At 43.3% G+C, this 23414-nt stretch overlaps 1 protein-coding gene across 1 annotated transcript in view; it reads right to left on the bottom strand.

Moving 5' to 3' along the window:
* Window positions 1–23414, bottom strand: part of astn2 (astrotactin 2) — a gene marked incomplete at both ends in the record, with an annotated part of 479012 nt that overhangs the window by 285865 nt on the left and 169733 nt on the right. The window contains one exon of the mRNA XM_084159665.1: window positions 16729–16878. Within this exon, the coding sequence (XP_084015791.1) occupies window positions 16729–16878 (150 nt within the window). The remainder of the gene's footprint in view (window positions 1–16728; window positions 16879–23414) is intronic.

Raw genomic sequence — 23414 nt, 5'->3', positions numbered from 1 at the left:
TAGAATGAGACTGAGGAGGTATTGATTTAATAAGTGACTGTTATCGATATATATATATATATATATATATATACAGTGGGGCAAAAAAGTATTTAGTCAGCCACCAATTGTGCAAGTTCTCCCACTTAAAAAGATGAGAGAGGCCTGTAATCTTCATCATAGGTACACGTCAACTATGAAAGACAAAATTAGACAGAAAAATCCAGAAAATCACATTATATGATTTTTTATGAATTTATTTGCAAATTATGGTGGAAAATAAGTATTTGGTCAATAACAAAAGTTTTGTCAATACTTTGTTATATACCCTTTGTTGGCAATGACACAGGTCAAACGTTTTCTGTAAGTCTTCACAAGGTTTTCACACACTGTTGCTGGTATTTTGGCCCATTCCTCCATGCAGATCTCCTCTAGAGCAGTGATGTTTTGGGGCTGTCGCTGGGCAACACGGACTTTCAACTCCCTCCAAAGATTTTCTATGGGGTTGAGATCTGGAGATTGGCTACGCCACTCCAGGACCTTGAAATGCTTCTTACAAAGCCACTCCTTCGTTGCCCGGGCGGTGTGTTTGGGATCATTGTCATGCTGAAAGACCCAGCCACGTTTCATCTTCAATGCCCTTGCTGATGGAAGGAGGTTTTCACTCAAAATTTCACGATACATGGCCCCATTCATTCTTTCCTTTACACGGATCAGTCGTCCTGGTCCCTTTGCAGAAAAACACCCCCAAAGCATGATGTTTCCACCCCCATGCTTCACAGTAGGTATGGTGTTCTTTGGATGCAACTCAGCATTCTTTGTCCTCCAAACACGACGAGTTGAGTTTTTACCAAAAAGTTATATTTTGGTTTCATCTGACCATATGACATTCTCCCAATCCTCTTCTGGATCATCCAAATGCACTCTAGCAAACTTCAGACGGGCCTGGACATGTACTGGCTTAAGCAGGGGGACACGTCTCGCACTGCAGGATTTGAGTCCCTGGTGGCGTAGTGTGTTACTGATGGTAGGCTTTGTTACTTTGGTCCCAGCTCTCTGCAGGTCATTCACTAGGTCCCCCCGTGTGGTTCTGGGATTTTTGCTCACCGTTCTTGTGATCAATTTGACCCCACGGGGTGAGATCTTGCGTGGAGCCCCAGATCGAGGGAGATTATCAGTGGTCTTGTATGTCTTCCATTTCCTAATAATTGCTCCCACAGTTGATTTCTTCAAACCAAGCTGCTTACCTATTGCTGATTCAGTCTTCCCAGCCTGGTGCAGGTCTACAATTTTGTTTCTGGTGTCCTTTGACAGCTCTTTGGTCTTGGCCATAGTGGAGTTTGGAGTGTGACTGTTTGAGGTTGTGGACAGGTGTCTTTTATACTGATAACAAGTTCAAACAAGTGCCATTAATACAGGTAACGAGTGGAGGACAGAGGAGCCTCTTAAAGAAGAAGTTACAGGTCTGTGAGAGCCAGAAATCATGCTTGTTTGTAGGTGACACCAAATACTTATTTTCCACCATAATTTGCTAATAAATTCATTAAAAATCCTACAATGTGATTTTCTGGATTTTTTTTTCTCAATTTGTCTGTCATAGTTGACGTGTACCTATGATGAAAATTACAGGCCTCTCTCATCTTTTTAAGTGGGAGAACTTGCACAATTGGTTTCTGACTAAATACTTTTTTTCCCCACTGTATATATATATATATATATATATATATACACACAGTGGGGAGAACAAGTATTTGATACACTGCCGATTTTGCAGGTTTTCCTACTTACAAAGCATGTAGAGGTCTGTAATTTTTTTATCATAGCTACACTTCAACTGTGAGATACAGAATCTAAAACAAAAATCCAGAAAATCACATTGTATGATTTTTAAGTAATTCATTTGCATTTTATTGCATGACATAAGTATTTGATACATCAGAAAAGCAGAACTTAATATTTGATACAGAAACCTTTGTTTGCAATTACAGAGATCATGCATTTCCTGTAGGTCTTGACCAGGTTTGTACACACTGCAGCAGGGATTTTGGCCCACTCCTCCATACAGACCTTCTCCAGATCCTTCAGGTTTCGGGGCTGTCACTGTGCAATACGGACTTTCAGCTCCCTCCAAATATGTTCTATTGGGTTCAGGTCTGGAGACTGGCTAGGCCACTCCAGGACCTTGAGATGCTTCTTACGGAGTCACTCCTTAGTTGCCATGGCTGTGTGTTTCGGGTCCCTCTTACTGAGGGAAGGAGGTTGTTGGCCAAGATCTCGCAAAACAAGGCCCCATCCATCCTCCCCTCAATACGGTGCAGTCGTCCTGTCCCCTTTGTAGAAAAGCATCCCCAAAGAATGATGTTTCCATCTCCATGCTTCACGGTTGGGATGGTGTTATTTAGTCAGCCACCAATTGTGCAAGTTCTCACACTTAAAAAGATGAGAGAGGCCTGTAATCTTCATCATAGGTACACGTCAACTATGACAGACAAAATGAGAGAAAAAAAATCCAGAAAATCACATTGTACGATTTGTAATGAATTTATTTGCAAATTATGGTGGAAAATAAGTATTTGGTCAATAACAAAAGTTTCTCAATACTTTGTTATATACCCTTTGTTGGCAATGACACAGGTCAAACGTTTTCTGTAAGTCTTCACAAGGTTTTCACACACTGTTGCTGGTATTTTGGCCCATTCCTCCATGCAGATCTCCTCTAGAGCAGTGATGTTTTGGGGCTGTCGCTGGGCAACACAGACTTTCAACTCCCTCCAAAGATTGTCTATGGTGTTGAGATCTGGAGACTGGCTAGGCCACTCCAGGACCTTGAAATGCTTCTTACGAAGCCACTCCTTCGTTGCCCGGGTGGTGTGTTTGGGATCATTGTCATGCTGAAAGACCCAGCCACGTTTCATCTTCAATGCCCTTGCTGATGGAAGGAGGTTTTCACTCAAAATCTCACGATACATGGCCCCATTCATTCTTTCCTTTACACGGATCAGTCGTCCTGGTCCCTTTGCAGAAAAACAGCCCCAAAGCATGATGTTTCCACCCCCATGCTTCACAGTAGGTATGGTGTTCTTTGGATGCAACTCAGCATTCTTTGTCCTCCAAACACGACGAGTTGAGTTTTTACCAAAAGTTTCTATTTTGGTTTCATCTGACCATATGACATTCTCCCAATCCTCTTCTGGATCATCCAAATGCACTCTAGCAAACATCAGACGGGCCTGGACATGTACTGGCTTAAGCAGGGGGACACGTCTGGCACTGCAGGATTTGAGTCCCTGGCAGCGTAGTGTGTTACTGATGGTAGGCTTTGTTACTTTGGTCCCAGCTCTCTGCAGGTCATTCACTAGGTCCCCCCGTGTTTTTCTGGGATTTCTGCTCACCGTTCTTGTGATCATTTTGACCCCACGGGGTGGGATCTTGCGTGGAGCCCCAGATCGAGGGAGATTATCAGTGGTCTTGTATGTCTTCCATTTCCTAATAATTGCTCCCACAGTTGATTTCTTCAAACCAAGCTGCTTACCTATTGCAGATTCAGTCTTCCCAGCCTGGTGCAGGTCTACAATTTTGTTTCTGGTGTCCTTTGACAGCTCTTTGGTCTTGGCCATAGTGGAGTTTGGAGTGTGACTGTTTGAGGTTGTGGACAGGTGTCTTTTATACTGATAACAAGTTCAAACAGGTGCCATTAATACAGGTAACGAGTGGAGGACAGAGGAGCCTCTTAAAGAATAAGTTACAGGTCTGTGAGAGCCAGAAATCTTGCTTGTTTGTAGGTGACCAAATACTTATTTTCCACCATAATTTGCAAATAAATTCATTAAAAATCCTACAATGTGATTTTCTGGATTTTTTTTTCTCAATTTGTCTGTCATAGTTCACGTGTACCTATGATGATAATTACAGGCCTCTCTCATCTTTTTAGGTAGGAGAACTTGCACAATTGGTGGCTGACTAAATAATTTCCCCCCCACTGTATATACAGTGGGGAGAACAAGTATTTGATACACTGCCGATTTTGCAGGTTTTCCTACTTACAAAGCATGTAGAGGTCTGTCATTTTTTTATCATAGCTACACTTCAACTGTGAGATACAGAATCTAAAACAAAAATCCAGAAAATCACATTGTATGATTTTTAAGTAATTCATTTGCATTTTATTGCATGACATAAGTATTTGATACATCAGAAAAGCAGAACTTAATATTTGATACAGAAACCTTTGTTTGCAATTACAGAGATCATGCATTTCCTGTAGGTCTTGACCAGGTTTGTACACACTGCAGCAGGGATTTTGGCCCACTCCTCCATACAGACCTTCTCCAGATCCTTCAGGTTTCGGGGCTGTCACTGTGCAATACGGACTTTCAGCTCCCTCCAAATATGTTCTATTGGGTTCAGGTCTGGAGACTGGCTAGGCCACTCCAGGACCTTGAGATGCTTCTTACGGAGTCACTCCTTAGTTGCCATGGCTGTGTGTTTCGGGTCCCTCTTACTGAGGGAAGGAGGTTGTTGGCCAAGATCTCGCAAAACAAGGCCCCATCCATCCTCCCCTCAATACGGTGCAGTCGTCCTGTCCCCTTTGTAGAAAAGCATCCCCAAAGAATGATGTTTCCATCTCCATGCTTCACGGTTGGGATGGTGTTATTTAGTCAGCCACCAATTGTGCAAGTTCTCACACTTAAAAAGATGAGAGAGGCCTGTAATCTTCATCATAGGTACACGTCAACTATGACAGACAAAATGAGAGAAAAAAAATCCAGAAAATCACATTGTACGATTTGTAATGAATTTATTTGCAAATTATGGTGGAAAATAAGTATTTGGTCAATAACAAAAGTTTCTCAATACTTTGTTATATACCCTTTGTTGGCAATGACACAGGTCAAACGTTTTCTGTAAGTCTTCACAAGGTTTTCACACACTGTTGCTGGTATTTTGGCCCATTCCTCCATGCAGATCTCCTCTAGAGCAGTGATGTTTTGGGGCTGTCGCTGGGCAACACAGACTTTCAACTCCCTCCAAAGATTGTCTATGGTGTTGAGATCTGGAGACTGGCTAGGCCACTCCAGGACCTTGAAATGCTTCTTACGAAGCCACTCCTTCGTTGCCCGGGTGGTGTGTTTGGGATCATTGTCATGCTGAAAGACCCAGCCACGTTTCATCTTCAATGCCCTTGCTGATGGAAGGAGGTTTTCACTCAAAATCTCACGATACATGGCCCCATTCATTCTTTCCTTTACACGGATCAGTCGTCCTGGTCCCTTTGCAGAAAAACAGCCCCAAAGCATGATGTTTCCACCCCCATGCTTCACAGTAGGTATGGTGTTCTTTGGATGCAACTCAGCATTCTTTGTCCTCCAAACACGACGAGTTGAGTTTTTACCAAAAGTTTCTATTTTGGTTTCATCTGACCATATGACATTCTCCCAATCCTCTTCTGGATCATCCAAATGCACTCTAGCAAACATCAGACGGGCCTGGACATGTACTGGCTTAAGCAGGGGGACACGTCTGGCACTGCAGGATTTGAGTCCCTGGCAGCGTAGTGTGTTACTGATGGTAGGCTTTGTTACTTTGGTCCCAGCTCTCTGCAGGTCATTCACTAGGTCCCCCCGTGTTTTTCTGGGATTTCTGCTCACCGTTCTTGTGATCATTTTGACCCCACGGGGTGGGATCTTGCGTGGAGCCCCAGATCGAGGGAGATTATCAGTGGTCTTGTATGTCTTCCATTTCCTAATAATTGCTCCCACAGTTGATTTCTTCAAACCAAGCTGCTTACCTATTGCAGATTCAGTCTTCCCAGCCTGGTGCAGGTCTACAATTTTGTTTCTGGTGTCCTTTGACAGCTCTTTGGTCTTGGCCATAGTGGAGTTTGGAGTGTGACTGTTTGAGGTTGTGGACAGGTGTCTTTTATACTGATAACAAGTTCAAACAGGTGCCATTAATACAGGTAACGAGTGGAGGACAGAGGAGCCTCTTAAAGAATAAGTTACAGGTCTGTGAGAGCCAGAAATCTTGCTTGTTTGTAGGTGACCAAATACTTATTTTCCACCATAATTTGCAAATAAATTCATTAAAAATCCTACAATGTGATTTTCTGGATTTTTTTTTCTCAATTTGTCTGTCATAGTTCACGTGTACCTATGATGATAATTACAGGCCTCTCTCATCTTTTTAGGTAGGAGAACTTGCACAATTGGTGGCTGACTAAATAATTTCCCCCCCACTGTATATACAGTGGGGAGAACAAGTATTTGATACACTGCCGATTTTGCAGGTTTTCCTACTTACAAAGCATGTAGAGGTCTGTCATTTTTATCATAGGTACACTTCAACTGTGAGAGGCGGAATCTAAAACAAAAATCCAGAAAATCACATTGTGTGATTTTTAAGTAATTAATTTGCATTTTATTGCATGACATAAGTATTTGATACATCAGAAAAGCATAACTTAATATTTGGTACAGAAACCTTTGTTTGCAATTACAGAGATCATACATTTCCTGTAGGTCTTGACCAGGTTTGCACACAATGCAGCAGGGATTTTGGCCCACTCCTCCATACAGACCTTCTCCAGATCCTTCAGGTTTCGGGGCTGTCGCTGGGAAATATGGACTTTCAGCTCCCTCCAAAGATTTTCTATTGGGTTCAGGTCTGGAGACTGGCTAGGCCACTCCAGGACCTTGTGATGCTTCTTACGGAGCCACTCCTTAGTTGCCCTGGCTGTGTGTTTTGGGTCGTTGTCATGCTGGAAGACCCAGCCACGACCTATCTTCAATGCTCTTACTGAGGGAAGGAGGTTTTTGGCCAAGATCTCGCGATACATGGCCCCATCCATCCTCCCCTCAATACGGTGCAGTCGTCCTGTCCCCTTTGCAGAAAAGCATCCCCAAAGAATGATGTTTCCACCTCCATGCTTCACGGATGGGATGGTGTTCTTGGGGTTGTACTCATCCTTCTTCTTCCTCCAAACACGGCGAGTGGAGTTTAGACCAAAAACCTCTATTTTTGTCTCAACAGACCACATGACATTCTCCCATTCCTCCTCTGGATCATCCAGATGGTCATTGGCAAACTTCAGACGGGCCTGGACATGCGCTGGCTTGAGCATGGGGACCTTGCGTGCGCTGCAGGATTTTAATCCATGACGGCGTAGTGTGTTACTAATGGTTTTCTTTGAGACTGTGGTCCCAGCTCTCTTCAGGTCATTGACCAGGTCCTGCCGTGTAGTTCTGGGCTGATCCCTCACCTTCCTCATGATCATTGATGCCCCATGAGGTGAGATCTTGCATGGAGCTCCAGACCGAGGGTGATTGACCGTCATCTTGAACTTCTTCCATTTTCTGATAATTGCGCCAACAGTTGTTGCCTTCTCACCAAGCTGCTTGCCTATTGTCCTGTAGCCCATCCCAGCCTTGTGCAGGTCTACAATTTTATCCCTGATGTCCTTACACAGCTCTCTGTTCTTGGCCATTGTGGAGAGGTTGGAGTCTGTTTGATTGAGTGTGTGGACAGGTGTCTTTTATACAGGTAACGAGTTCAAACAGATGCAGTTAATACAGGTAATGAGTGGAGAACAGGAGGGCTTCTTAAAGAAAAACTAACAGGTCTGTGAGAGCCGGAATTCTTATTGGTTGGTAGGTGATCAAATACTTATGTCATGCAATAAAATGCAAATTAATTACTTAAAAATCATAAAATGTGATTTTCTGGATTTTTGTTTTAGATTCCGTCTCTCACAGTTGAAGTGTAATTATGATAAAAATTACAGACCTCTACATGCTTTGTAAGTAGGAAAACCTGCAAAATCGGCAGTGTATCAAATACTTGTTCTCCCCACTATATATATATATATATATCTTCTAAGAGTTTAATTTGGGAGATGGTAACTCGTTAAACAACTTCTTCCAGGTTGCCCCAAATTCCTAAATAGTTAATTGTTACATGATTAATTGAATCGAGTGACAATTAAACATAGTTAGCTGATTCGATAAATAACAGTCATCACATTAATGTAAGTCACATCACGACAATGGGTTTTGTCTAAATGAAATCCACGGAATACAAAACAAAATTGAGTCTATATATATTTATTAATTTACAAAGCTAACAGACTGAATATCAATATCTAGCCTCCCCGAAAAAAAATATGTTCCAATTTTCATGGTGTATTTCTGAGTCTTTGTCACAATAGCTGATGTGGATGTGGTGTAGGAGTCAGGCGCAGGACACAGAGGCTCAGTCAAAACTACTTTACTAAAGACTGAATAGCGAACAAAAGCAAACGGCCTCGAAAACACAGGAGGCAAAACGATTACGCAACACAGTGCGTAAAATACTCGTTCCACAATAAGAACGTACAGAGACATCAACGGACAGGAGATGAGGGCGGAAACGCTCTCATATCCCGAGGGCGCCAGGTGTATGGTGGCCAGGTAGAGTTCCACCTGAAGGAGGAACCCCTGACACCCGGCTGCGGTGCCATCATACGCCCTCGGGAGCGAGAGCCGAATCCCACTGGATTCCGGAGCTGGTCTGGTGGGGCTGGCCGAGGGTGGTGGTAAAGTAGGAGGAGGTGTGGGCACGCCTCCCCTTTCCCATCGGCGCAGGGTGTTCAATGCCTCCTGCATGGCGGAGCCGAGTTGCTGGATCATGGCCTCCTGGCAGCTGACCCGATCCTCCAGCGACTCGGTTGCCGCCGCTGCTCCTGCTGACTCCATGAATGGTGTGTTGTTCTGTCACAATAGCTGATTTGGATGCGGTGTAGGAGTCAGGCGCAGGACACAGAGGCTCAGTCAAAACGACTTTACTAAAGACTGAATAGCGAACAAAAGCAAACGGCCTCGAAAACACAGGAGGCAAAATGATTACGCAACACAGTGCGTAAAATACTCGTTCCACAATAAGAACGTACAGAGACATCAACGGACAGGCGGACAACAACACACAACTACAAACAAAACCAAAGGAAATTTATAGGTGACATAATCAATACGTGATATGGAACAGGTGCACTAATCAGACAAAACCAAACAAATATAGACAACATCAAACTAGTACTCCGGGGACGACGAATGCCGAAGCCTGCCCGAACAAGGAGGAGGAGCAGCCTCAGCGGAATCCGTGACAGTCTTTCATTTTAAATCACCATAGAAACTGCCCCTCTCAAAGTTGATTGACCAAGGTTAGAGGAATAGAAAGCCACGGATCTGGTGATGAAAATGACGAGGTTATCAAGTTGATTTTGATTGGTCCAAACCGCAGAAACACCTCCAAATGTTACCACGTCCCAACACTGAAAATTGGAAGAGATACAACCAAGAGCTGGGCAGTTTAAACTAGCAATGGACACAACAAACTAACGTTCTTATTTAATCAACACTGTTAAGTACATGCTAGCAGATTCCCATAGACTTCCAGTCATTGAGCTAACGTTAATTAGCATTGGCTGGTGAAACTACCTTTAACGTCCGTCATACTGGACACAGAGACAAATGGTATCCACAAGTTCATCTGACTCTGGGTAAGTACATAAAGTGCCTTTTTTTTTTTTCTTATTGTGTGTTTTTTTTTTTAAGGGCCTCATTGCCCAAATCAATAAGTATCCCTTTAGGGTTATAATATTGTAGAGAACAATCTAATGATTAGTTGAATGTGATTCATAATGACATAGGGCAAAGAAAACTACGTTTAGACATTCATTTAGTTGCACCCTCTTGAATTTACCTGTATTTCACTACATTCTAGAGCAGTAAGTGAACGCCCTATATTATAGCAAAATGAATATGTGTGGGCAACAGCACTGTATTATATTCCACCATGCTTCATTCTAACTGGCTGTTTGTTGGGTGCAGTCTGGTTTTGGCAGGAATTATCGTGAGCTGATTAGGTGGAATGAAGTCCAAGCGAAGCGAGAGTAGCGGGCGCGTCAGTCGCCCACGCTGTAGTGCCCCAGGCAGCCAAGGAAGCAACAACACTGCAGTGGCTCCACTGATCCCTGATGAACCCTAGAGGCCCCAGGCGGGTGCCCCTCTCTCTTCACTCACGCTGCACTGAGCTCAGAGAAGACAAATCTACTTTCGGTCCAATACTGATCCAAGGTATATCCATGTGTTTCTGTGTGAATTATGTATTTGTTTCTCTGTATCTATCTCTGTCAGTCTCTGCCCTCTATCAGACTCGTTCTGTTTCTGTCTGCCTGTGGCTCACCTCTCTCTCTCTCTCTCTCTCTCTCTCTCTCTCTCTCTCTCTCTCTCTCTCTCTCTCTCTCTCTCTCTCTCTCTCTCTCGCTCTATCTCTAGCTCTCTCTCCCACTCACTGCCTCCATTTAAATATCCCACTGCTTGATATGGGGTTTTGAAACTGGCAAACCGGTGGCAGCACAGTTGCACTTTACAGTAAAAAAATCAAACAGATTCAATAATCTCTGAATTTTTGGAACCTGAGAATTTTCTACAATTGCTGTGCCACAAAGATATTGCTGAGTGCATCACAATATAAGCGCACACTGACACATTTTTCAGGCCGAATACATGTCCTCATTATATCTGTGACACACGCCAGGGTAAAACATTGGAACAGGTGGAGGTTTAATGGTCAGGCTGGTTGCAGCACTCCCACCGAGGTGGTCTTACTCCCAATCCCCATCTCTCCTGGACGTTTCTTCCATTTTCATTAATGGATCGTTTAGGCTAACGAGCATATAAATGGCACACGCAGCACTCCGGGTGTAATCGGCAAATGGCAGCAACAGGGAGAGAGCACTTTGGTAAATGCAATCCCAAAAGGTATGACTGATGACTAGCCACCATGGGGGCTTAAATCGAGAGCCCTTAGCACTATGGCACCATGGGCTATTAACACCCGCCACATGGGGTTTCATTCCTCCATCTTGGGTCATTATTGCATCTCCTCTAGGGCCCCCATACACCCTGTGCGACTAACAGTGAGGCTGGAGACACCTTAGATTGTTAGGGCCCGTCTAAAATTGATGTTTCACTCCTAACACCAGTAAGTGTCAATTTAATCCTATTCCTGTTAGCTCATCAACACTTCCATTGAAAATCCAGTGAGACAGAGGATATGGTACAGAAATAACTGCTGTAGGGCTATGCAGTCAGGCAGACATACAGGACAAGAGACATGACATATGATGAGTAGAAATCCTGTTAGTCTGGTCTGGAGAACCAGTCAGTGTCAGAGTGTGGTAATTACATTGATGGCTAGGAACACATTCCTCGACTTTCAGTGAATCATGAGTCCATTGATGTAATAGTCTGGAAAGGAGTATGTACACACACACGCATGCACACACACTGTTGTGTCTGGTGGTAGATCAGCGGGCCGGCCCGTCATAGAGAACCTAAGGCTTCGGCCCAGAGCTGTAATCACTGTGTTTTGTCTAGAGGGAAGATTGAAGGGTGCTGAAAGTGCAGCCAAGCACAGAATGGATTCACCATCCATTAACACTTGAATCAAACACACACTCTAGTATTCACACTCTAGTATTCTCTCTCTCTCTCTCTCTCTCTCTCTCTCTCTCTCTCTCTCTCTCTCCTCTCTCTCCTCTCTCTCTCTCTCTCTCTCTCTTCCTCTCTCTCTCTCTCTCTCTCTCTCTCTCTCTCTCTCTCTCTCTCTCTCTCTCTCTCTCAAATTCAGCCAACAGCACTCCCTGTCTCCTTACACTCTCTATAATGGGGGAAGAGACACTAACACAACAAAGCACACTTTCATGTGTAACTTCAAAGCATCAATTAATATCAGATAAGAGGGATAATAACCACAAGGTTAGGTTATCATAGTGGGCCAAAGATGAGTTCTAACACATCAAAACAGTTGCACAGCTTATAAGAAACACATCAAACAGTATTAGCTTCAGAGAGGGAAACATGGTGCATAAAGGTGTATGCAAATCGGGACAGATTACAGAAAACAGAAACTCTATTTGAGACTAAACTCAACTGTGAAGAAACTTCAAAGTGTGTCTCTAAATGGTGGCTTGGGCAGAATGTTAACTAGCCCAATCTTGGAGCACTGAAACACTGCATGGTGAAAGAAACACAAGAGACAATTAAACAGAATTTGAAAATATGAACTTGAAGAGAGATATTTCTGTCTCTGTGTGTTGATGTACGTGCATGCGTGTGTGTGTGTGTGTGTGTGTGTGTTTGACTAGTAGATATTTTAAATTGAATTGGAAATGTAAACCTATATTTCCCATGCCAATGAAACCTCTTTGAATGTAATTGAATGAATAGAATAGAAAAGAAGAGAGAGAAGTGGAGAGAGTGCTTCTTAACTTCAGACCCAAGGACAGCTCTCCTTTGTTAAGTCTCATTAGTCTTTCACTAAACCAAACAACACTTCAACTGGCCCTCTGCTCTGGATAAAATGTACCAATATAACTACACTGAACAAAAATATAAACGCAACATGTAAAGTGTTGGTCCAATGTTTCATGAGCTGAAATAAAAAATCACAGACGTTTTCTATACGCACAAAAAGCTTATTTCTCTCAAATGTTGTGCATACATTTGTTTATATCCTTGTTAGTGAGCATTTCTGCTTTGCCAAGATAATCCATCCACCTGACAGGTGTGGCATATCAAGGAGTATTCATGTCTGTAATAAAGCCCTTTTGTAGGGAAAAACTAATTCTGATTGGCTGGGCCTAGCTCCCCAGTGGGTGGGCCTGCCTGCCAAGTGGGTGGGCCTATGTCCTCCCAGGCCAACCCATGGCTGAACCCCTGCCCAGTCTTGTGAAATCCATAGATTAGGGCCTAATGAATTTATTTCAATTGCTTGATTTCCTTATTATGAACTATAACTCAGTAAAATCTTTGAAATTGTTGCATGTTGCATTTATATTTTTGTTCAGTATAGTTCTCACTCAGACTGGACTCAGTCCTTGGTGCTGAAGTGGGGTCTCTCTCTCTCCCCCTCTCCCTCTTTCCCTTATTTGGTATTTGCATTCCAGGCGTAGTGATGATGACTTACTGGGCTGCTTCTGAACATTCAAGGTGCTTCAAGATACAGACAGGTACCTCTCTCTCTCTCTCTCTCTCTCTCTCAATCTCTCTCACTCTCACTCTCACTCTGTACTCTCTTTCTCAAACACAAGCTTACACGCACACAAGAACGGGAACAAAACTACTTGAATGAAAGGATCCCACAACTAGAACCGTTTCTCTTCAGTTCTCCCCACAATCAAATTCTAAGGAATTTATTTAGTGTCAATTGTCAGCAAGACTCTTAATGAACTGCACAGATGGTGTCCTCTCCCCCTTGCCTGTATGGTGTAACTGAGACACCCCCATGCAGCATGGGGCCCCATGCCACTGTGCCACCGTGCCAAAGGGCCTGTCTCTGTCATGGCCCCTCATTAGAATGCAAAAGTAATCAGCAGCAACAATGACGGGGAAAAAGAGAGAACCTCACAGCTGCACTCACGCTTAATCTACTTAAAAACTGGCATCCATGTAAAACATGCAAAATGTACAGTGGGGCTCGGGGAGACGGGGAGAGATGGCAGAAAAGGGAACTAATTCACGCCATAAAACGCTGTGTCAAGCCAGCCGAAATGAAATAGAAAAGTACTTTCCAGCCTCCCACTCACCTCACACATTCCCAGGTCCCGCCTTCTCCATCGCACGTATAATTTCACTGCAAATTAATTTCCTCACGAGGCCTAATCTCCGGCCCTAGCCGTCGAACTCCCCATTCCCTCTCTGCTAATTGAGTTTCCCTTCCGTAAAAGTGCTAGTCCCATTAGCATGTTCGTTATCCTGGACTGGCTTCCTCTTTGTGCTGCGAAACATACTTTCAGTTGTAATTAAAAGTCCTGAAAAAAGTTTATTTCCTCTCTGAGTCACAGAGAGGAAATCTCCCGTGAGTGACTTGCACTGAGACTCTCTAGGATTTGAAAATTAGAGAGCTGGACCCAATGAAAGGATTTGATTTCACAGAGACGATATTTGCTAACAAAGCTAAGCTAATTCCTGTGCTATTCGCTCAGGGTCTCTCAATGACAAAATTACTTCTAACTTGAGAGTTAAAGCGGTAAAAGAAAATAAAGACATAGCCTTCCTCTTAGCTATGTTGGTTATAGCAACCCCACATCCAATGTTTAGGGCCTGCCCTACAGTATCTCACAACTAGGCTCTGTGTAATACGTTAACATTAAAGTACACCACTTAGCATATATACGCAATACATAATAAACTGGCCACTGAGTGTAGAGGAGGTGGTGTGAGGGTGACAAGGCATGTAGTCAAGGGCAAGAGGTTAGCTGTCCAAGGTTAATGTCTCACATTTCCACACTGGCCAGTCAGTCTCTTCCACTAGGGTGTCATGTCAATGGCAGGGATGGATCTTTTACGGTCATACTGTATATTTTTTTGGGGGGGGTATTTTACCCCCTTTTTCATGGCATCCAATTGGTAGGAGTTACAGTCCCTGTCCCTCTCCCGTGTATGGACACGGGAGAGGCGAAGGTCGATAGTCGTGCGTTCTCTGAAACGCAACCCAACTGAGCCGCACTGCTTCTTGACACAGTGCCCGCTTAACCCGGATTAAGCGTGTCGGAGGAAACACCGTACACCTGGTGAACGAGCCAGTGTGCACTGCGCCCGGCCCACCACAGGGGTCGCTATAGCGCGATGGGACAAGCACATCCCTGCCAGCCAAACCCTCCCTTGACGACGCTAGGCCAATTGTGCGCCACCCCATGGGTCTCCCGGTCGCGGCCGGCTACGACAGAGCCTGGACTCGAACCAGGATCTCTAGTGGCACAGCTAGCACTGCGATGCAGTGCCTTAGACCACTGCGCCACTTGGGAGGCCCCGATTTAAAACAGGTTTGAGTGCATGGCAACGGCCAAAAGTCACTGCATCACACACAAGCCTCCTGAAAGTACAGAGATTAACCCTAACAAGCCAAAGGATCCTCAACATGTGCTTGTACTGTATACAGTGGGGAGAACAAGTATTTGATACACTGCCGATTTTGCAGGTTTTCCTACTTACAAAGCATGTAGAGGTCTGTAATTTTTATCATAGGTACACTTCAACTGTGAGAGACGGAATCTAAAACAAAAATCTAGAAAATTGATTTGTATGATTTTTAAGTAATTAATTTGCATTTTATTGCATGACATAAGTATTTGATACATCAGAAAAGCAGAACTTAATATTTGGTACAGAAACCTTTGTTTGCAATTACAGTGATCATACGTTTCCTGTAGGTCTTGACCAGGTTTGCACACACTGCAGCAGGGATTTTGGCCCACTCCTCCATACAGACCTTCTCCAGATCCTTCAGGTTTCGGGGCTGTCGCTGGGAAGTACGGACATTCAGCTCCCTCCAAAGATTTTCTATTGAGTTTAGGTCTGGAGACTCGCTAGGCCACTCCAGGACCTTGAGATGCTTCTTACGGAGCCATTCCTTAGTTGCCCTGGCTGTGTGTTTCAGGTCAATGTCATGCTGGAAGACCCAGCCACGACCCATCTTCAATGCTCTTACTGAGGGACGGAGGTTGTTGGCCAAGATCTCGCAATATATGGCCCCATCCATCCTTCCCTCAATACGGTGCAGTCGTCCTGTCCCCTTTGCAGAAAAGCATCCCCAAAGAATAATGTTTCCACCTCCATGCTTCATGGTTGGGATGGTGTTCTAGGGGTTGTACTCATCCTTCTTCTTCCTCCAAACACGGCGAGTGGAGTTTAGACCAAAAAGCTATATTTTTGTCTCATCAGACCACATGACCTTCTCTCATTCCTCCTCTGGATCATCCAGATGGTCATTGGCAAACTTCAGACGGGCCTGGACATGCGCTGTCTTGAGCAGGGGGACCTTGCGTGCGCTGCAGGATTTTAATCCATGACGGCGTAGTGTGTTACTAATGGTTTTCTTAAAAGACTGTGGTCCCAGCTCTCTTCAGGTCATTGCCCAGGTCCTGCCGTGTAGTTCTGGGCTGATCCCTCTACTTCCTCATGATCATTGATGCCCCACGAGGTGAGATCTTGCATGGAGCCCCAGACCGAGGGTGATTGACCGTCATCTTGAACTTCTTCCTTTTTCTAATAATTGCGCCAACAGTTGTTGCCTTCTCACCAAGCTGCTTGCCTATTATCATGTAGCCCATCCCAGCCTTGTGCAGGTCTACAATTTTATCCCTGATGTCCTTACACAGCTCTCTGGTCTTGGCCATTGTGGAGAGGTTGGAGTCTGTTTGATTGAGTGTGTGGACAGGTGTCTTTTATACAGGTAACGAGTTCAAACAGGTGCAGTTAATACAGGTAATGAGTGGAGAACAGGAGGGCTTCTTAAAGAAAAACTAACAGGTCTGTGAGAGCCGGAATTCTTACTGGTTGGTAGGTGATCAAATACTTATGTCATGCAATAAAATGCAAATAATTACTTAAAAATCATACAATGTGATTTTCTGGATTTTTGTTTTAGATTCCGTCTCTCACAGTTGAAGTGTACCTATGATAAAAATTACAGACCTCTACATGCTCTGTAAGTAGGAAAACCTGCAAAATCGGCAGTGTATCAAATACTTGTTCTCCCCACTGTATGTAGCCAATTACTTTGCTCTTGCATTTGAAGAGAATAGTGATTCATTAACTGTTGTCCCACTGTATACATAGTGGATGTCAAACTTGAAAGAATGTGCTCTCTGGACGTTGATAAAAGGTGTCCATACTGAATAGAACAGTGACTATTGAGCTGTTGTCTTACCTCTGGTGTGGCTTGGGCCTCTCTTGCGTCCTGTGGAGGAGCTGTGTGTGACGTGTTGAAAGTGGGTGATCTCCATGGTGGTGTTAGGACGGAAACTCTCCTTAAACCGCTGCATCAATGCCTCGACCGTCTCCTGCTTGGGGTCAAGGGCTGTGGCAGGGACAAAGCAATGAGATGTGAGATGTTTTAAAAGGTTTCACACTTCGAAAGGGTGGTTACAAAGCATGATAAACAGACACTGGTATGTTGTAGATGCAAACAGGGAAGATTAAAGCAAACAAACACATTTGAATGAGAGCAGGGCTTTGAAAATACTTTGTTCAGTAGTTTCCTCAACTTTACTTTTTTTACTGGCTATGACGGCTTTACATTTTAGTAGACGCTCTTATCCAGAGTGACTTACATGAGCAATTAGGGTTTAGTGCCTTGCTTAAGGGCACATCGACATATTTTTCACCTAGTCGGCTCGGGGATTAGAACCAGAGACCTTTCGGTTACTGGCACAACACTCTTACCCACTAAGCTACCTGCCACCTGCTTTAACTTCCAAAAGATCTGGAATTCAATGGTATACATCTGGGAAGTTATCAGGAAGGTTATTAGGTGTAGTTGACTATTAGACCACAATTGCTTGGAACAGAAGAGTTGATAGAAGAAGTTTGCAGAGTGTGAATCATTTAGAGTATTTTAGACTGAACCGTTGACTCAAGCTAGCTCCGTCTAAATCAACATCTATTTTGTGTCAAGCCCAATGTAAATTGCAAAGCCTATTTACAGCAGTTCAATTGGGCCTGATTTGGTGCACAGCTTCAGCATGTTTTCAGTACATTTCCCCCCTCCTATAAGTACAGAGGCTATTGAAAGTGAGATCTCTGACTTTCTGACTGAATCAGTTCAATAACCTTTCATCTCTACAGGAATCCTCCTTCAATTAGCTTCCCCTCACCGCTCTGTTGAACACTTCAGTCATCCTAGTTCAACCTCTGAAGAAATAACCATCTTTGAATGTTGTCAAGTTTAGCATGAAGAAGCGGTTGTGTAATTCACGGCTGAAAAATAAAATACCTCAGAAGCTTTGCACTATTTCAATATAAGTGTGTTTCACTGCTGAATCGGGCTGCTGTAAGAGGCAAAGCACAAAGGACTACAGATGAGAAGAAAGGTAGGACAATTTTCTTTCCAGTTAATCTTCCAAAATAGAGCGCTCCAGTTTACAATGGGTAATGGCATGGTTTGCATAGCCCCCCTTTGAAAATCAATATGAGATGGAGCAAGGAGTTGGATTGCTACTTTCCTTCTACTAGGCAGAAAATCCCCAATCCCCGGGGGACTCATATGACCCATCTAAACATGTTCTGCCCCATTTGCGCCACTGATACAAAAAATTAGAGACAATAGTATTTCCATTGTTTTCTCGGCACCAAAAAATAGTACAATGATCCCTAAAAAAACACAGAAGGAAGTGACTATTTATTTGCCGCCTCCATTACCAAGCGGAGTGCTGTTCCCCCATGGTTCGCAATGCATCAAGAGTTCAATTAAAGTGAGATATGTAGACCTGAGAGTCTCTCGGAGGAGCGATGATACATCTGGACAAGGGCTATTTACTCCAGTGCAGTGTGTGCAGGAGCGGAGCGGCCCAAAGTAAGCGACAGAGAGGGAGTTCGCGGAGATGGATGTGGCCCGGCTCACAGCGTTATAGCCCACTCCACAGACAGGGTCATTTCTCAACCTCCCCTGCTCCATCTTTCTGTCCGTCAGTCTGTATCTCAGGTGTGCTCACATCATGAATTATTATCATACATCACTTTGCCGGGGACGCTCAGGGAATGCCAATGAGAATATAAAGTGGAGTGCTAAAATAAAAAGTTGTAGAACAAAAGTCAAAGAGCATGATCATTTGAAGCTATCATGGAGTTACCTTACTTGTAGTACAATGGAAACAGTGTTACATTAATGTGTATGGTTCAGTTAGTTTGTATAAGCTTACATTGTAATTTGGTTCCTCAAAAAGACAAGACTATGAACTGTCTTATTGCTTTCAAAGTGTCTTATTGGTTTCAAAGTAAATTTTAAAAAAGTAATATGGACTTATATTATATAATATTAACCAGGATACCATTGTCCTTTAAAAGTACTTTTAAAATACATTTTACATTTTCATCCCATAAAAATTATTTAAAATGTGCATTATAATCTTAATTAAAAACAAATCATATCGTGCTTTGCTTCAGTGTTCTATGTTTTCCAGTTAGCCGTGCTAAAACATCATCAGAATGTAATCATGACTTTAATACAATACATGTTCTCATAATAGCATTCAGTAAAAACATTAATAAAAAGAATCCTTGTCTACAAGAAGAGAAAATTATAACAATTGTCACGCCCTGGCTCTGGGGACTCTTAAATGTTGAGCCAGGGTGTGTAGTTTCTATGTTGTGTTTTCTATGTTTAGTTTCTAGATCGTTTAGATCTATGTTGGCCAGGGTGGTTCCCAATCAGAGGCAGCTGTAGCTCGTTGTCTCTGATTGGGGACCATACTTAGGCAGCCTTTTGGCACCTGTTAGTTGTGGGATCTTGTTCCGTATAGGTTTGTTGTGTGTAACCTTAAGACTTCACGTATCGTTTGTTTGTTGTGTTTGCACAGTTATAATAAACATGTACGCTTATCACGCTGCGCCTTGGTTCGACCAATCTTTAAACGATCGTGACAACAATCAACAAAAACGAGTCTTTCATAGCTCCTAAAGGAGCTCTGTTGTGATTAAGAACTTGTATTGGGAAACCATTAGAACGCTAAAGAGCAATGACCAGCCCATCTCCGTCCAGAACAGAGATCAAACTAATGCTACTGTCTATCAGCTTCTTAGCACTGGATTAGAGCTTGTTTGTGATTCTTAACAATCAACAAACATAAACAGAGAATGCATTTAACTCTTTATACTACCCTATGCTTCACATTCTGTAACGTTCACTTCTTAACACTAGAACCACCTGGCCTTTCAGTCTATAAGTACCCGCTAGAGAATATTGAGAACGTTGCCGGACGTTCCCTTTAGCATACGCATCAGATGCATATCAACCCGCAAGGTGCGCAAACATAAGCACCAAGGCTTGATAAATAGTACATAAACAATCAGAAAGGATGAATTGCATGAATAAATATTTGTGTAAATATATCCATTTCAAAATATAACAACAATAGTTATTTGTTTAGGTAGAGTCAAGGATATGTTTTGTATAATTCTACAAAGTCCTAGAGACAAACGTAAGCCTATAGCCTATTTTTATTTCCCTTACAATAAGAACTTTACAGTGTAATCCATTTAATCAACTTTATTTGTAGATTTGATTAGTAATAGAGTTAGTAATTAAAACAGTTCAGTTACAACTTCTGACAAAGCAGAAACGAAAGATAATAATAATAATATAACCAGCCAGGTGAAAAGATTTGCCATATAACTAAACAAAAGCACCAGTGCATGAACAATTGTAAATTATTAATTGCATAAATAAATAATTGTAGAAATATATCCATGACAAGAAACAAAAACAGTAATTTGTTGATTGTATCAGTCTCTGTATTGTGCCCTTACACCCATGTCTTTACGCATGAATTAATTGTGTCTTCTCTTTATGCTTCGGGTCCACAGTCAGCACACGACTTCGGGGCTTTGTGTGAGCTTGCCCCTCAAACAAATTGGTTGCACTGAACACAGTTTTCATGGGCCTTGTTCCGTGCACACCTGCCGACTTAACATTGTGACTTATTTTTCCCGAGTTGGAGCTGTGGTGCGTGGGAAGAGGGAGAGCAGGACGCGCTTCTGCCCTGGCTATACCAAAATAACTCAACATCCATACTCTTTCCGCCGTATGCCCCGTGACATACAAGAGTGCAATAAATGCTTTGAGTTCATCCACAGACATGTCCCACGTACTGTTTCCTTTTCTGTATGCATGAGCGACAGTACAATCTCTGATGTCCTGCAACATCTGCATGTCGCATAAACAAAGAAAACTGTAGAATGCGTTGGCAATTTGTCTCTTTGCGTGAGCTGTAGGACCTGCTCTCTCATTACACTATCGTTCTAAATACAATCATCCTCCTTACCCTCATCATTCAGATCATTCAAATTCAATCACCCTCTTCACCTACCTCCTCCTCCTATTCATCATTCAGTTCATTCAAATTCAATTGTTAAGTTACATGCACAGTTATCTGTTTCTATCTGGTGTCTATCGCCCATTCATCCGTTGACGACATTCATTCAGTGAGGAGAGAGACGCATTAGCGCCTGGGTACCAACGCCCTTCGGCACATTTGTCGTGGCCCCTTAAGTTAGTAATAGCTGTAAAAAAAAAAAATGAAGGTCAACAGCCTCAATACTTTTCTGTTTACGATTTTAAGATTCAGACAACTGAGCAATATAAAATATAAATATTTAGGAAAAGCCAGGGAAGGAGCAGGGCGTTGCTATTTTTTTACAAAATCAAACGTCAGTGGTCATTGGCCTATGGCAGTTCTATTGTTAAACAGTGGCCAAACATACAGTACAGTAGAATCTGCCCTCTGGCCTTTAAAGAGCACCACTTAGCAGGAGTGAAACTATCCTATGCACCATGTCCTTTACTAATGCCCACTTCTTAAACAAGGAGCGATTTAGCCATAAAGCCAACAGCTCACTCTCGGCTCCTTCACGTCCACTTAAACAAATAATGTACGAGTGTGGCATTTTGAAACCCCAGCAGGGGGTTTCGTGAGCCTGGAAAGGCTCCATGAGACGGCTCATCTAATGATAGTGAGACGCTGCATACAGTGAGCTAGCCAGCTAGTGAGCGTGCTACGCTAAGGCAGTAAATGTACTGAAAATTCCCCATTGGGCATTTGATGGTGCGCTAGACTAATCCACGGGCCTCAGCTCAGCAAACAAAAAGACAGGGTGGGCCAGGCGGGCAGCAGCCACTTATTAAGCCCTGCCCTGCTGTGACTGAGGAGCAGCTGCCTGCTTGGCTGGCTGGCAGCATGATAGGAGGTTAACTAGGCCCATACATATCGCATGGCCCCTGGGTGCTCTATTTGTTCTATCAGGGAGGCGGAGATGCTATCCCAAACAGGCCCAGAGAGGCCCCGTGGCACATTCCTTCAAACACACATTGCTTGTCTCTTTAGTGTGTTCGGCAAATGCTGACCATCTCTCTCTTCTCTCTCTCACACACACACACACACACACACACACACACACACACACACACACACCCTCTCTGAATGGCTATTGATTATTGTCTTCTAAATGCAATCTAAATCATGCCTGTGTGCTGAGCATCTGTTTGTCTCCCATGTCTGTCTCTGTAGAAAGATCTGAAGCCACTCCAATTGATATCACTTGAGGGAAATATGCATGGTGTCCATTTATAATTATGTTGCTTTTTTATCTTTGCCATTATATTACAGCTAGGAATTGTTGAAACCGACAGTCAGAACAGGTTTCTAATAATTCCAAAACACAAAGCTAAGAATGGTTTTCAGCAAGAAACAAAAAAATAATTTAAAAAGGGATACAATTTCCTTTCTACCTGAAAATGGTTGCTTAAGAAGGATTGAAGATGAAGCACAGGAAGTTGGTGGCACCTTAATTGAGGAGAACAGGCTCGTTCTAATGAATGGAGCGGAATAATTGGAATGGTAACAATACATCAAACACATGGTTACAGTCCTGGAAGTAATATCTAGTAAAAGCACTAGGCTCTCAGAATAATATCCCTTTTTCCTCCACTGAAAGCCCAAGCTTGCTTCTCACTTACAGCTCAATACGAGCCAAATACTTTCTTTCCTCCTTCAGCTTCTTCCTTATCTCCCCTAGTCCCTTATCTGCAGTGGCAGTGGGTTAACAGTGTTTTAGAAGCATTGGACACAACCACTAGCGCAGTGCCTCTGTCCCATGAGTAGTAGATCTCAGTGGGTTCATCTTCACCAGAAGATAACCTTATGGAAAGGCACAAACAATAGCTGTGTGTGTGTGTGTGTGTGTGTGAGAATGTGAATGCTAGAGTGAGTGAGTGAGTGAGTGAGTGATTGAGTGAGAGAGTGAGTGAGAGAGAATGTGAACACTAGTGTGTTTGTTTCACACACACACACACACACACTCTAGTGTTCACATTCTCCCTCTCTCACTCACTCACTCACTCACTCACTCACTCACTCACTCACTCACTCACTCACTCACTCACTCTAGCATTCACATTATTCACACACACACACACACACATGGCTGGTGAATCCATTCTGTGCTTGGCTGCACTTTCAGCACCCTTCCATCTTCCCTCTAGACAAAACACAGTGATTACAGCTCTGGGCCGAAGCCTTAGGTTCTCTATGACGGGCCGGCCCGCTGATCTACCACCAGACACAACAGTGTGTGTGCATGCGTGTGTGTGTGTACATACTCCTTTCCAGACTATTACATCAATGGACTCATGCTTCACTGGAAGTCGAGGAATGTGTTCCTAGCCATCAATGTAATTACCACACTCTGACACTGACTGGTTCTCCAGACCAGACTAACAGGATTTCTACTCATCATATGTCATGTCTCTTGTCCTGTATGTCTGCCTGACTGCATAGCCCTACAGCAGTTATTTCTGTACCATATCCTCTGTCTCACTGGATTTTCAATGGAAGTGTTGAT

This window comes from Coregonus lavaretus, assembly GCF_964263955.1.
Source record: "Coregonus lavaretus genome assembly, chromosome: 4".
NCBI lineage: Eukaryota > Metazoa > Chordata > Actinopteri > Salmoniformes > Salmonidae > Coregonus > Coregonus lavaretus.
Note: the sequence above shows the minus strand (reverse complement) of the source record. Positions and strands in the feature narration are given on the sequence as shown.